At 38.0% G+C, this 14,311-nt stretch overlaps 1 protein-coding gene and 1 long non-coding RNA gene across 11 annotated transcripts in view; one reads left to right on the top strand and one right to left on the bottom strand.

Moving 5' to 3' along the window:
• Positions 1-14,311, top strand: part of SP100 (SP100 nuclear antigen) — a 98,547-nt gene that overhangs the window by 56,318 nt on the left and 27,918 nt on the right. For 8 of the 9 annotated variants that reach the window (XM_067027151.1, XM_067027156.1, XM_067027153.1 and 5 more), the window contains 3 exons: positions 1,095-1,148; positions 1,769-1,852; positions 6,658-6,711. In XM_067027151.1, coding sequence (XP_066883252.1) covers positions 1,095-1,148; positions 1,769-1,852; positions 6,658-6,711 — 192 coding nt within the window. The remainder of the gene's footprint in view (positions 1-1,094; positions 1,149-1,768; positions 1,853-6,657; positions 6,712-14,311) is intronic. The other variant, XM_067027155.1, reaches the window with a different exon arrangement.
• Positions 1-14,311, bottom strand: part of LOC131750537 (uncharacterized) — an 88,280-nt gene that overhangs the window by 17,154 nt on the left and 56,815 nt on the right. The window contains exon 4 of one of the 2 annotated variants that reach the window (XR_010839245.1): positions 205-1,470. The exons of the other annotated variant lie outside the window; for it this stretch is intronic. This is a non-coding gene — a long non-coding RNA (uncharacterized lncRNA). Of the gene's footprint in view, positions 1-204; positions 1,471-14,311 lie in introns of those variants that run through there. 2 annotated transcript variants of the gene reach the window in all.

A 14,311-nucleotide genomic window follows, 5' to 3' on the forward strand; every position in this document is an offset into this window, starting at 1 on the left:
AAATAGTGTACTGATTCCTCAGCATGCTTTTGTTCTATGGAGCATACTGAGCACAGCATTCCTCTATTTGTTGTTAATATTGTCATTAGTCCCCAACTTAGAAAGACTTCAGAGAATAATTTGTGCTTCTGTTAAATTACTGATGGAAAAATCGCTCTCAAACCCCAATTATAGTTAAATCATTGGCTTACACGGTGATTTCTCATAGGGTTTTTATAAACAAAGCTTCCCTTTGTTTTTACAAAAACCTTAACAGGGAGTTAGGGTAACCAGGTTATCCCAGGTTTATAGATGAGGAAATTGGAGTTGGTAATGTTTGAGGGTCTTTTATGAATTCACATGGAGAGTAAAAGGCAGAGCCAGGTAGGAACACAGCATTACCTGCAACATGACATTGGCCTGTATAGTGATATTTAGAAACAACTTCACAAATAAGGTATCACTTTATGTTTACAACAACCTAAAAGGTAGGTCAGAAAGCTGTTGTTCCCTCATTTCACAGATGAGGAAACTCCAGCATATAAACATTTAAGGATCTTTACACATCGCATATGGACAATTATTGGAAGAGTCAGAACTAACAACCTGGACTCTTAGCAAATATTTATAATCGTTTGTTCAAAATCTTTAAAGCCAGATGTAGGATAATAATGTTTTATTATTTTAGAAAGAGAGTGTGGTGTATATCCTACTTGTTATAAAACACTCCAGTAGGGTCTGGGACAGAATCTCATTCTCAAATATACTGTATTACTGTTCCTGCAGCAAATTGTGTGAATTCACAACAACTGTGATAAATATTTTATTGGACTCATGGCAGCTGAAGTCCAGATTCATTGCCAAACTAGTTAGTACAAATCTATGAAAAAATATTGGTTTTCAAAACTTCTTTGACTTTGCAATTAGGGCTAAAGGACTGGGGTGGCGGGGTCTTTGCTCAATTTGGTAGTGATCACTTCCCTTTAGACAGGAAGAGACAGAAATGATCATCATTGTGTCTTTATAGTCCAAATCCTGTCTACAGTGTGAGTAGTCATAAGATTTACTACTCTTTTAGATATAGATTACTGGTTGTATTTTCCTTTCCTTCCTAGATCCTTGGGATATTGAAAACACATCAATTTGCAGCATAATCAGTAGGAAAAGACGTAAGAACAATCAAAACTCTTGCTGTAACAAATATCTTTCTTTGCTACAAAAGCTTCATTCAAATTTTTGGTTATATCCTTTAAAATAAAATGATAAATTTGTTGGCATTTTAGATGATTCACATTATACATTTTGAATTAGGTGATCTGGGCTAATTGATGTTACTTGTAGGCCTCAAGAAGTTCAGTGTCACAACTGCAGTACAAGTTTATTCTTCACTCACGTAAAAGGATAAAGTGGTTCCCAGGGTGGAGGGGTGCTCACTGAGGGCCCAGCTGATGGAGGCTCTGACATCTTGAAAATGTTGCTTCCACGGTCCCCCTGGATAAGAAACAAAGTGGAAGCAGAAGTATGTGCAGACAAGAGGAAAGGGTAAAGAATAGTGACCAGAGCGAGTGCCTTCCATGGCAAAGTTGTGTCCAGTCCCGGCCTTGGGGGTGGTCCCTGGAGCAACCTTGACCAGGAGATCAGGTGGAGCCGTAGGGGGCCTGGTGGTAGGAATATTCCTACCTCTTCTACATAAGCTTCCCCTTTCCAGATTTCCTTTTAAAGAACTCCATGCTGTATAGGTCCTAGGACACAGGCTGAGACTGTAAAGGAATTTTATTTCTTTCTGCAGGGATCAGCAGTGATGACACCTCAGAATTGAGCAACGAAGATGAGCCTCAGGAAACGTCTAGCTCAGTCCTAAGAAATGGATCAGGTAAAGAAGATTAGGATGCCAAGCCTTGGCCTGCAGAATGTCAGGAATGAAAAGACACTGTTTCCTGGTGCATTTTATTCTGAGACCTTGACTACCTTGTATCCAGTTAATCCTGGGAACTACTTTTTGTATTTTAGAAAATGGAAAGAGGCAGGAAATTATTATAAATTCATGTTTAATAGAATGACTCATATTCACTAACTGTATATAATGTTATATTCCTATTTTAGCAGAAATAATCACCACAATGATGGTCTCTTTTTAAACACTTACTGTCATGCCTGCTAACACTAAGATCCTAGATATCTATAGTGATATACTGGTTGACATTAATGTTATTTGTAAGCCTCAAAAGACAAGTGGTCCTGCTGTGTAATTATAGACAGAAATAAAAGCTTCAGATCAACCATTCTCAAACTTTAGAATAGTTTGTGACAGATATTCATCACATTGTAATTGGATTGTACCATGATATTTTAAATTCCTTTGGCAAATAATATCTTACTCTGTTATCACAAAATCTTTAAGACTTAGGAAGGCTAACTCTTGCTTCCCCATTTTAGGATGAGGAAATAGATGTACAAATGTAAAAGGGTAAAAAAGGGTGACTATTTTATGTAACTGGCAGGAAGATAAGAGCTGTGTCACATGATCAGAGTCCAAAGAGGAGATACGAGGGACCTGGCATATTCACAGGGGAATGTATCAGTGCCTGATGCAAGAAAACTTATTTAGCAACAATAATAAATACATATGTATATGTATATATACATATGTGTGTGTATACATATACACACATATATACATATATATGTATATATATTGGTGGTGGGTATATAACCACCAGTATTGGTGTGGATTTTGAAATATATGTTCAGATTGAGAGGGAAAAAGCAAAAACCATAAAGAAACAGAGAGGGTAGGAATGGAACCAGTTGTGTGATATACAGAACACCTAGAAGGATAATGCCTAAAAGGATGAACAGAGAAATAAAAAGGAACAGATATTAAGAGTATAACTGATGAAATGAGAGAAATCAACACAGAAGATAAGAGAAATCAGGGACAGCGAAGTTCACACATGGGCAGAAAATTGAAGAAAAGGAGGAGGAGGAGGTGTGGCTAGATTGAAAGAGACAGAGAAAATCTCTGTTGGATATGAGGTGTAGTCATTGGAGCAGGTGTATTTTTCTTCAGCCCATCTGAGCTTCGAACATAGATCAGCATGACCACATCAAAGTCTGTTTCCTGATTGCCGTCTACAGTCTGCTGTTTCCTTATTTCCCTTCAATGTCCTGTGGATTCAAAGCTCTAAAAATAAATAGAGGAAGAGACTCGGAAGAGATGCCAATCTATTAACATGTGATAGAAAAGCCAATTGTGATACTAGTTCTCAGTTATCTTTGTTTTACTGTCTGCACAGAGGAAAGGCTCTTCCTTCTTTACCTGGCTCTCCCCCAGAACATTGCCATACATGCACACACCGTATACAGACAGGCCTGTGCACAGATTTGGACAGTTTTCAGCAGGTTTGAAGGAGCCAAAAGAGAAAGAAGAGCTCAGCTTCTGGGTGGCGGGAGGTGATGCTAAGTGGATAATGCAAGGAGAAATAATTGAAAAATTAGGCTGAAAAGATATCTGAGTAAGTTTCTTCAAATTAAAAGATATCTGAGTAAGTGTCAAGTTTTTCTAAGTGGACATGAGATCCAAATATCACGAGATTGGGAAGTTTTGTAGAGGAAGATGGATAATTTTCAAGATACCTTTAGGAAGTTTACCAGAAACATGATAATAAAGTCTGTGACTGACGGACAGTCCTGTGATGTAGAAAGCTCATAGAGAACGAATAATAGTCAATAGTGTGGTCAGTGTCAGAAAAGCAGGCAGATGGTGACAATGAAAGCGGTAAACTGTGAGACGAAGCCAAATATGATCGAAGAAAATATAGATAAACACAAAGATTGTAATTTTTTTAAAGCCAAAAGATCAACACAAGATTAAGAGAAACAAACTGAAGCAAAGAGAAAACAGAAAGTGATGTGACAATATAAAGAGGATTACTTCAACAGTAAAACTAGATCCAGAGACAGGAGCATAGAAAACTAGATGACATGAGATACATACAGGAAGCAATCAATGGAGAGGAATAAAGATGAGGCACAGAGATAACTGCATAGATAAAGGGTTAAAAGATGAGAGAAAAATGGTAGAGAGAGAAAGGGGCAGTGTAAAAGAAAGAAAAGAGAGAGATGGAGAAATGGTGGGATCTGAGATGACCACGAGACAAAAGTAACATTGGCACAAGGGGTGATTCACACTAGCAGTGAGTTTTCAGGGTAAGGTGTCCCCAGGTATCAAAGTGGCTCCTGTAACTCACCCAGATTACAAGGTACCTCACCAAAGGGGTTTCATGTACTCTTATGGTTTCAATCACCATCTACAATCTAATGGTTCCTAAACACACATTTCCAGCCCAGCTCTGCCTTCTAAGCTTCCAAACTCAATTATCCAAGTGTCAGAAAGGCCTCTTGCTAAGGTCCTGAAGGTTCTAGACTTCTCCACTTAGATGTCTCTCAAACTCAACACGTTTAAAACTGAGCACATCATCTTTGCCCCCTAAAGAAAGCATCTACTCCTCCAGTGTTTGTGATCTCTAAACCACTTATTAACTGACTCATTCTTTCAAGTTGAAATTCTCAGTCATCAGTGACACAGCCATGTCCTCAGTTGATGTACCCCATCTGTCACCTAACTCTATCAATTATTCCTTTTCTATGTCTCCACCCTGTCCATTTATTTCCATCTCCATGCCAGCACTCTCATCCATATCTATATCACTTCTCACCTGAACTAGGTCTACAGGCTCCTATTTGTCCTCCTTCTCGTATCGTTCCCACCAAACACATTCTAAGTGATTTAGCTCAATTGATCTTTCAAAAATGCAATTATGTTCATGCTGCTTTCCTACAAAATAGCCAAATAGCATTTGATTTTCTTTAAGAATAAGTTAATTCTTCTTCATGTGATCTCCAAAGCTCCATACCTGAGGCTCCTCCTTCTTTCTCCGTTCTCACCATTCAATCTCATTCTCTCACTCTCTGTTCAGACATACTAAACTCCTTTCGGTTACTTCCAGACCTTTGCACATGCTTCTCCATCCATTTGGAACTATCGTCTCAGTCACCTTTCTCCCTAATCTGGTTAACTACTTCTTCCATGATACCTCCTCCAGAAGAGGTCCCTCATCTCAAACTCTGCTAGTTCCTCCTGCCTTCTGCATCCCCAGAGTATCCTGTACAATCTGTGTCCTAACATTCTCCATGTTTCAATGTATTCACTCATTAAGTGTCAGTTCCCCGGTTGCTCATAAGCTTGACAAGCATTCACTCTTCGTGCACCATAATCACTCACTTCGGCCCCTGGTACATGAAAGATGCTCAGCAAACTTGTTGAGCGAATAGAAAAAAAGTCCACTTTCTGTATTCCAACGTTTGGAATTTGTCTGGTAAAAATTAGTTTCTTATAGTATTTATATGAGGATATCTATAAAAATTATTTTAATAATTGAATTATGTATATATATACACATATGAATGTAATAAATAATATTGCTGGAAAAGAATAATGTCACATAAAAGTAAGTACAAATGTATACATAAACATCATTAACGGATGGATGGGAAAAGCATATAAAGAAAAAATAGAAAAACAAAGATTCATATTTTGGGCAAAGAGAAAAAGAGAAAAGGCAGATAAAAAGGAAGGGACGAGGGCAGCGAGGGCCAGCAGGAAGAGGAAGCGACCTCAGAGGCAGAGTCACCCTGTGATGTGGGAGTCCGCCGAAGGTGGCTGCTCAGAAGTGAGGGGAGGGGTGCAAATGAAAATTCTTTACAAATCGTAACTTAGGAACAGAGCTCCAAGGACCTGAGAGGTGTTGCCGTGTCATGTGTTTTTCAAAAAGTGTGTCTAGAAGCCAAGAAGCAAGGACTGAAAGTAGCCAAGCATTGACATGATGGGTAAGGACACCCAAGGTCAGGGTAGAGGTGGTTCAGCAGACACCACAGACCCTGTGGGAGGTGTGGGAGGTGATCGGTGTTCAAGGAGAACTCGTACCAGCTCACAACAGGGGACAAGCCAGTTATGTAAGGTGAAGGTCACAGGGCCTGTGCTGCAGGATGTCAGGAGTCTGAAATCAGAGCTCCAGTTCCTGCTGCACTTGACTCTAAACATACTTTGACAAGGAGAACATCCAGTCCATGTCAGAATCCCATTCCCCTCTTCATTTGCTTGAACTGACCCACTGGGGAACTGCAGGGAGAAAAGAATTCTGTTTAACAGAATGGGTCCTGTTGATTATACATGGATGATGTCGTTGAAATACACTGGTAAAAATGGCAATATCACGGAGCAAAGAAATAAAAGTGCTCTTCTGCTGGTAGATAATAGTGTCACTTTGTCACAACCTTGGAAAGGCCTCAAAAGACAAATAAATGGTCCTTTGCTCTGACAGGAATAAAAGACCTCAGACAACTATTCATAAACACACCATATAGTTTTGAAGGATGCTCTCTAGCACGTGATTTACACGTGCTGATTTACACGGTGATTTCTCATTAGCTTTTGCAACTAAGATCTTATTTAATCTTCATAAGAAATTTAAAACCTGAACAGCATAACTCTTGTTATTCCTGTTTCATAAATGAGGAAACTGATGCACATAAGTAGTGAAGAGAGTTTTCAAAGTTTTACAGTTTTTACAGTTTCAAATTTTTTACAGTTTCTGATCACCACCTGTTACTTTCTAGATGCCACGGATACTGGAAGCGATTCTATTTTGGGAAAACACAGTGAGAAAAGAAGTAAGAGTGCATAAGAATTTACTAGATTTTCATGTTACAAACCAACTATTTTTTAATGCTAAAGTTTATTATTATTTTCTATACCTTTAATAAGACAAAAAAATTATGCCTTTTAAAGTAACTATTTTTTCAAAATGCTCATATCTTCACATTGCTTTTTATGCTGATTTTAAAATGTTTCTTATAAACACTGTTATATATCTTTCCAGAATTTTTCTATGCATGTGTTAACACATTTTGCAATGTAGTTTTATTTATCTAAATAGGATAATTCTATGCGTACACTCCCTCTTAAAATTATTATATCATACCTAGAAAATTAAAATATTTAACATTTTAAATTGAACTATAAAAAGTCTTTTTTAAGAGATGCTTTAACATATACTATTTTCATTTTTAGTGTGGTTATTTTCCATTTGTTATTGGTCATTTGTTTTTCTTCTTCATAGAACTCTTTGTCATAGAATGCTCAGTCATGCTGTGGTGTTTGTATTTTTCTCACCATGCTGAATGAATATAGAAATCTTTATATGATATACATGTACATTAAATCTTGATTCTATATGTTCCTAACATTTTGTCCCATTTGTTGTTTTTCTTTTAGGTTTGTTAATGGAATACTTTGTCCTAGAGAAGTTATAAATTTTTAGGAATCAAACTTGTTAGCTTTTTTCTCTCTAGTTCTTTGGTTTCCTATCATTTTTACAACAGCTTCTAGCTGAAGATTTTAAAAATATTGTTTTATATTTGATTCTAGAATATTTGAAGTACCTTATCATTTTTAATATTTACATCCAAAACCCTGTGAGTTTTGCCTATTTGTGTATATGTGAGGTGAGAATTTTAAAAATATTCCTTACACTATTACATTATGATTTCAATCACCACTTTGATCACACAGTGTCTTTGCTTGTCTGTATATTAGTTTTTCTTTTACAAGAAAATTGCAGAAGATAAAGGAGAGCTCAGGAGTAGCACCAGACTGATGATTCACTGGGGGTGAATTTTAAAATTAACTCAAGAAGATTCCCCCATTTCCTTCCCAAGTTCATTGGAAGTTCTAATTAGAAATGCATTGAAGTTGCAGATTAATTTGGGGAGAACAAAGACTTATACCCATTTATTCACATCTTATTTAATGTTCTTCTACTAAGAATTTTCATACACCTTAAAAAAATTTATATGCAGAAGCCATTTGTTTCCCTCTGTGAATATCTTTTTTTCCCATTACAAAATAGCTGGAATAAATTTAAGTGAGACAAGACTCTCAAAATCCTTATTTAAATAGGAAATCTATGGTCATTTTATTATCCATTTGCATATGAGGAAATCAATGCCAAGGATCTTCTTCTGATGCCATATAAAATGTTACAAGCATCTATACAGTTTAAGGATCCAAATGTCACTTAAAATATTACGGCCAGGCCCCCAAATGATCAAGACAATCAATCAGAATTAAGTTTCTGAAGAAAGTGTCTTCATAAGAAGTGGCAGTAATTTCAGATGAGGGGGTTATTACAAGACTCCTTCAAATAACTCTTTCAAGGACAAGTTTATATTACAGAGAACAGAACAAACTGGTGATGGTTACAAACAGACATGTCTCCGTATTTTACAAGACTTATCTTCTTATGACATTTCTCAATTTAATACTGTCAAATCAATTCTTCATGTTAGTTTTGTGGTACAGACTGCTCTCTCTCCTTCTGCAGCTATGGAGGGGAGTTTGAGGGCACTCTTCCTCCTCCTTCTGTAATTCCGTTAGTTACGAAGACTTACATTTAAAAAATCTGCTCTCTGGAATTTGATTACTTAGCCTTGTAAGAAACACAGGCCCATAGAGTTGGATTGTGTTGGCGGAAATAGAAAAAAAAAAGACCTGGAAAGTTTTAAAAACAGTAAAATAAGATGTATAGAAATGTTTCTACTTCAGCCTCCTATCTTGTTGCTAAATCTGAATCAGCTTGTGATCTTTATCATTTTTTTTTCAAACTTCCTTTCTTGCCTTCACCTAAATACATAATGTAAATGATTTGTTCAGTATTTACGTGAGGATGTTTACGATATCTTTTTTTAAACTATATCTTATATTTAATAAGCATTACTACTTATAGGCTAATTATTATTCCCAGTATCATTAAAATACTTTCTGCAGTTTTTCTTTGATCTCCAAATACTGAGGACTCTTCTTGATACACGTTCTATTTACCAGACCTCATCCTTATGGGCCTCATCCCACGTCAATTTTCATGGCTCTATTTACCCATTTCACACTCTCAACACTTCTACAACTTCTCTTTCCTGGAAAATCAGACCACATCTATACTAATGACTGCTAAAACCCTTTCTTCCTTCATGGTACCCATTTTGGGTGAAGATATACAAACAGACTTCAAACCTGAGCATCATTACTGGTGTAGCATGGGAATTTGGCATAATGGAAGGAAAAACCAGATTTGGGATATGCCCCAAAACAGAGGTATAGAAGGCTTCAGCAGAGAGGCCAAGATTTTGAAAGACTTTGGCCAAGCTTGTGCTCATGCTAAAGACTGGGTAGAATTCTGTTGGCTGCAGATGAGGTTCCCATAGCTCGTCCTATAATGTGGCAGGATAATTCACAGTGACCCCTACTTCCAGAGAAGAAAGAAGTGAACCCAGAGCTTCCCTTTCTTGAAAACTCTGAGTTTCACCCAGAGGCAAAGAGTCAGGGGTCTCATTTGCCACATAGCCCAGGGTCCGGTCACAACAATGGTTCCCAGTGACACATATACTTGTTGACACAGCCCCACAATCTAGCAACCTTAGGTGCTAAATGCAACGGGGGAACCTCCGTATTTTTCCACCATGTTGAAACAGAAAAGTACTAATTCCGCAAGTTCAGCCCAGTGTCATACCCCAAACACTTGGAATGATTTCCTCCTCCGTCTGTCCTGGCCCCAGGTTAAAGTTCCTATAGCATCAGAGGAATTCCTTCTTCCTGCTGTGCGGCAGGTAAGAAGAGACTCTGCATTAGAAATAGTTAAGCTTCTGCATATTGATGCATCCAAGAATGTGTTGGATAGTAACTTAAATGAATAAATTCATTCTATCAGTTTGTGAAAAGTTTAATCCAAATATATGATTGTATACTTAAAGCCAAAAAAAGACATTAAAATAAAGGGAGGGATAGAGAAATGTCAGCAAACTACAATTAGAAGGTTGGTAATTTTTCGTAGTTAGTTCTTTGTCATGGATAGTGATGTAGTAATCAATGTTGTTGGCTAATGAGGGTTCTCTGTAGATCTCTTTGTGAGGGTGAGGCTGCCTCTACACCACAGGCTCCCAAGAGGACTATACAGAGTGACCGTAGATGAGTGGCCCTGCTGACCTCATGGGTGAGGCAGGGGTAGGCAGCAGGTGCGGAGAGCAGTGTGCACGGGCAGGCAAACATCTTCCCAGGAGCCTGGGCGTTAGACCTGAAGGGATCTGTCCCTAACAAGCTGGTTTCTCTAGTCAAGAGGATGAGGCTGGTGCAGCTTATCAGAGGGTGTCCTGATCACGGTCTTTCTGACTGGGAGGTCATTGGCTGCCTCTTTTCTCCTAATACCTGGCAAGCCTTGGCATCACTGTGATCAGGTGAGTAAGCTGGGGGAACGTGATGCACTCTCTTGTCTTCTGGACCATCACGGTCTCCTACTTGCTAATAGCTCCTTTCTGGTCACTTGTTGGTGACGTTGATGATAGTGTCGATAGTGGTGGCTCTATCGGTGGTGATGGTCCCTTCATGGCTTCCTGATATCTACGTGTTGGCATGTACCAGAGATTTCATCCCTAGGGATTTCATCCAGTCTGGTAGCTATAAATTCCATCAATATGTTAATGACTGCCAATTATACTTCACCTCCTTTGATGCCTCTATTGAACTGCCAAGTCATAAGTTCAACTTCCTACTCCAAACTTCCACTTGGAGTCTCAAACTTGACACATGAAACAGATTCCTTTATTTCACTCCCAAACCTGTCATCCACCACCACTCACCCTTATCTCAGTAAATGGCACTAATTCTACTCAGTTGCTTGAGCCAAAAGTGTAGAAGATGTGTTTGATTCCTCCATTTTTCCTAACCCCCACCGCACATTCATTCATCAAGTTTCAAAACCATATATATTTTAAAAAAAACAAACAAACAACCAAATAGAAATTGAGATTGAAAAGTATAATAACTGAAATAAAAAACAATGAAAAAAGTGGGTGAACTCTGAAAATAATTGTGTGTGTGTGTGTGTATACATATACAGCCAGTTCTCATTTTTCATGGTATATAGGTTTCACGGATCACCCCAAACACAAACATAGCTAATCTTGTACCTTTGCTCCCAGGAGAAATACAGGGTTTGGTTCCTGTGAGCCTCTGGTCACATTTTTGTAAACCAATAAATATATAATCTTTGTTTTCTGAGTGTTTCCGTTTAAAGACCCTAACTTAATATATATGTTGATTCATGAATGTTGAACCCACAGCCGACAGCACTGCAACTCATGCCTGATCGGAGCTTATCTAACACACAGATTTTCTCCATAAGGCACATCACAGTCTTAGGAACACTAGACAGCACTTCAGCACTAGGCTTGGGGGCCATTTTAAGCAGCCAAATCACCAACAGGAAACACAAAAATGAGAAAAACATGGAACTGAATAGTCGGCAAAAGGACACTTGTTTACAGAATAAGCTGAAACAAGGAGACAGAGCATTGCCTTGTTCGACCTCATCTGGGAACAGGTGCGGCCGGCAACTCAGATGTTTCCCTGCTCTGCACATCACCATGAATGACCATGAAAGTGCCCTGAGTACTGATTTGGGGGTTGCAAATCAACTTGAGGGAGTGGGTGACTTCACAAATATGGAATCTGTGAATAATGAAAATTGGCTGTATGTACACATATTTTCATTCTTTCTAGAATTAGTTTTTTAAATTAAATGATAGATCTGTTCTCATAGGCAACATTTTATTATTGTTGTTTGCCAGATAGCCTGCAATTTGGATTTATATTTACTCTTTGACCCAAGAGTTACTTAAGAGAGGGTGGGAGAAAATGTACATTCCCTATTTCTATTTTCTGGGTATGGAGTTGAATATGTATCAATAATATCAACCCTGTTAAAACTTATTATTTGGGGCTTCCCCGGTGGCGCAGTGGTTGAGAATCCGCCTGCCGATGCAGGGGACACGGGTTCGTGCCCCGGTCCGGGAAGATCCCACATGCCGCAGAGCGTCTGGGCCCGTGAGCCATGGCCACTGAGCCTGCGCGTCCGGAGCCTGTGCTCCGCAACGGGAGAGGCCACAACAGTGAGAGGCCTGCGTACGCAAAAATAATAATAATAATAAAAATAAAACATATTATTTGGGTCTTTCATAGCCTCCTCATTTTGTCCACTTGATCACCTGTGGACTGAGGGACATAACAATAAAATTGTCTACTAGTAGAGTGTTTTTACCTCTCATGGTATTTCCTGTATTTTCTACTTGCTTAAAACTTTTTGGCCTGAATTACACCTCCTTTGAGATTCAGATCATGACTCCCTGGTTTCTTTTTGTTGATGTATGCTGAATATATCTTTGTCTATACATTTATTTTCAACATTTAAAAATATGTTTTTACTTGAGTCTTTTGTATATGGTTAAAAGTTGGGGTTTACTTTGTAATTAATCTTAAAATATTTTATTTAAATAAGTGAGTTAAATCCATCTATTTTTATTTTTAGGACCAAAGTGTTTGAACTTGTTCCTATCATATTAATTTATATTGTTGATTCATCTTGTTCTAGTGTCTTAGATATTAAAAATGTCAACATTCTGCATTCTGTCTTCAGTGCATTTATGTGCATGTGTGTACTTGTGATACTTAGGAAGGTTTGCATTTTTGTGGTAGTGGTTACAGCTGGGCATATGACTGCTTAGCTGCCACTAACCCTCCCAGCTTTCCCTGCCCTGCCAAGCGACTATGGCATCTGAGTAGAAAAAACGTGAGCCTCTTTTGGGTCTTTCCCTTAAAAGAAATGAATGGTTGAGTCCCTGCTCATTTCCCATATTTCCATTGGTTGGGAGTATATACTTCTGATATTTACAAAGGTTTGTACTTTTGTTATAGTGGTTACTCTTAGAATTACCTTTATATGATACCTTTGGTCCTCTCTTTAGACAGAACCCATTAATTTCCCACCCAGGAGATTTATAAAATTAGTGTATGTCCTATTTCTCTTTCCCCTCTCACCCAATTTAGGCCATGATGTTCACTTTATTTTTAGCTATTAAATGTGTTTTATATTTATCCTTTATTTACCCAAATAATATCCTTTGACTCCTAGCTGTAGAACAAACTATGACCTTGCCCTACCACCCATATTTCTCCCTTCCTCCCAATTTTTAAAAATATTATATCATTTCTATATTGTAAGGGCATATACATTTATACCCTGGTCTGTCACCTCATCTCCATTTTAATTTTAATCCTTTTGCCAAAATTTTTCCAGTCCTGTCTTGGTTTGCTGAAGTGGATCCTCTAGTAGTCTTCTCAAAGGAACAATTACTCATAGGAATAGTATTTCCAGAATTTCCCTTTTCAAAAGTATTTGTTTTTATTATTTATACCTGAAAATAATTTGCTCATTCTTTACTCCTAGAAGTATATTGTACGTCTTGTAGTTTTTTTCTGTGGCATTAAATGTTGTTATGGAAAATTGTATAGCCAACGAGATCCCTCTCCCTTGAAAATGACTTGGTTGTTTTGCCCAGGCTGCCCATTCAATTCTTTAAAGTATGGTAAGTTTGCTGGAATAATTTTCAGGGTTGACTGGAGTCAATTTTCTCTGCTACAGAGTGAAAATACATGTACCTATGATATGTATATTCATTTTTAAAATAATTTCAGAAAACTTTTTCTTGAACTTATCTTCAATTATTTCTTCTGTTATTTTGCTTTTCTTCTTCAAGAATCCAGATGATTTGTTTACTGCCTTTTCTTGACAGGGATATCACCCACATATTTCTTTTAAAGGAAAGACCCAGAGTTTTCTGCTCACATCCTATTGGAGAACCCTTAGTCACATGGCCAGAGCTAGCTGTGAGGTGAGGCTAAGAAATATAATCTCTAGACAGGCAACCAAGGGTCTGGCTGTAACTCTATTGCTATGGAAGAAAAAAAAAAGGATGATTATGAGTGACATATAGCAATCTGTTTACTTGTTCTCCATGTTTTCATCCAAAGTCACTGATTTCCTCAAATAAAGAGGAAAATTCAGACTCTCCTTTGGTTCAAACCCAGCGTTGTTGTCACCTGAGGCCCTCTGGCAATAAAAGGAGCTGGAACTTGGATGCAACACAGAGCTTTGTGGCCAGAGACAAGCCAGCCCTGAGTGAGAAATAAGAGAGAAAGCGTTAGAAAAGTTTGTTGTAACTGATGAACACAGCTCTCAACCAAAGGAGGATAAACAGAAAAGAGAGAACTTAATCAGTTAAGCAGAAGCCAGACTCCTGGTATCACATCAGATCTAAACACAGTTATTTAAAACAAACTAATAAGCACATACCACACCGTGTTGGTGCAGTAGAGATAAGTGAC

Source organism: Kogia breviceps, chromosome 2 (genome assembly GCF_026419965.1).
Source record: "Kogia breviceps isolate mKogBre1 chromosome 2, mKogBre1 haplotype 1, whole genome shotgun sequence".
Classification (NCBI taxonomy): Eukaryota; Metazoa; Chordata; class Mammalia; order Artiodactyla; family Physeteridae; genus Kogia; species Kogia breviceps.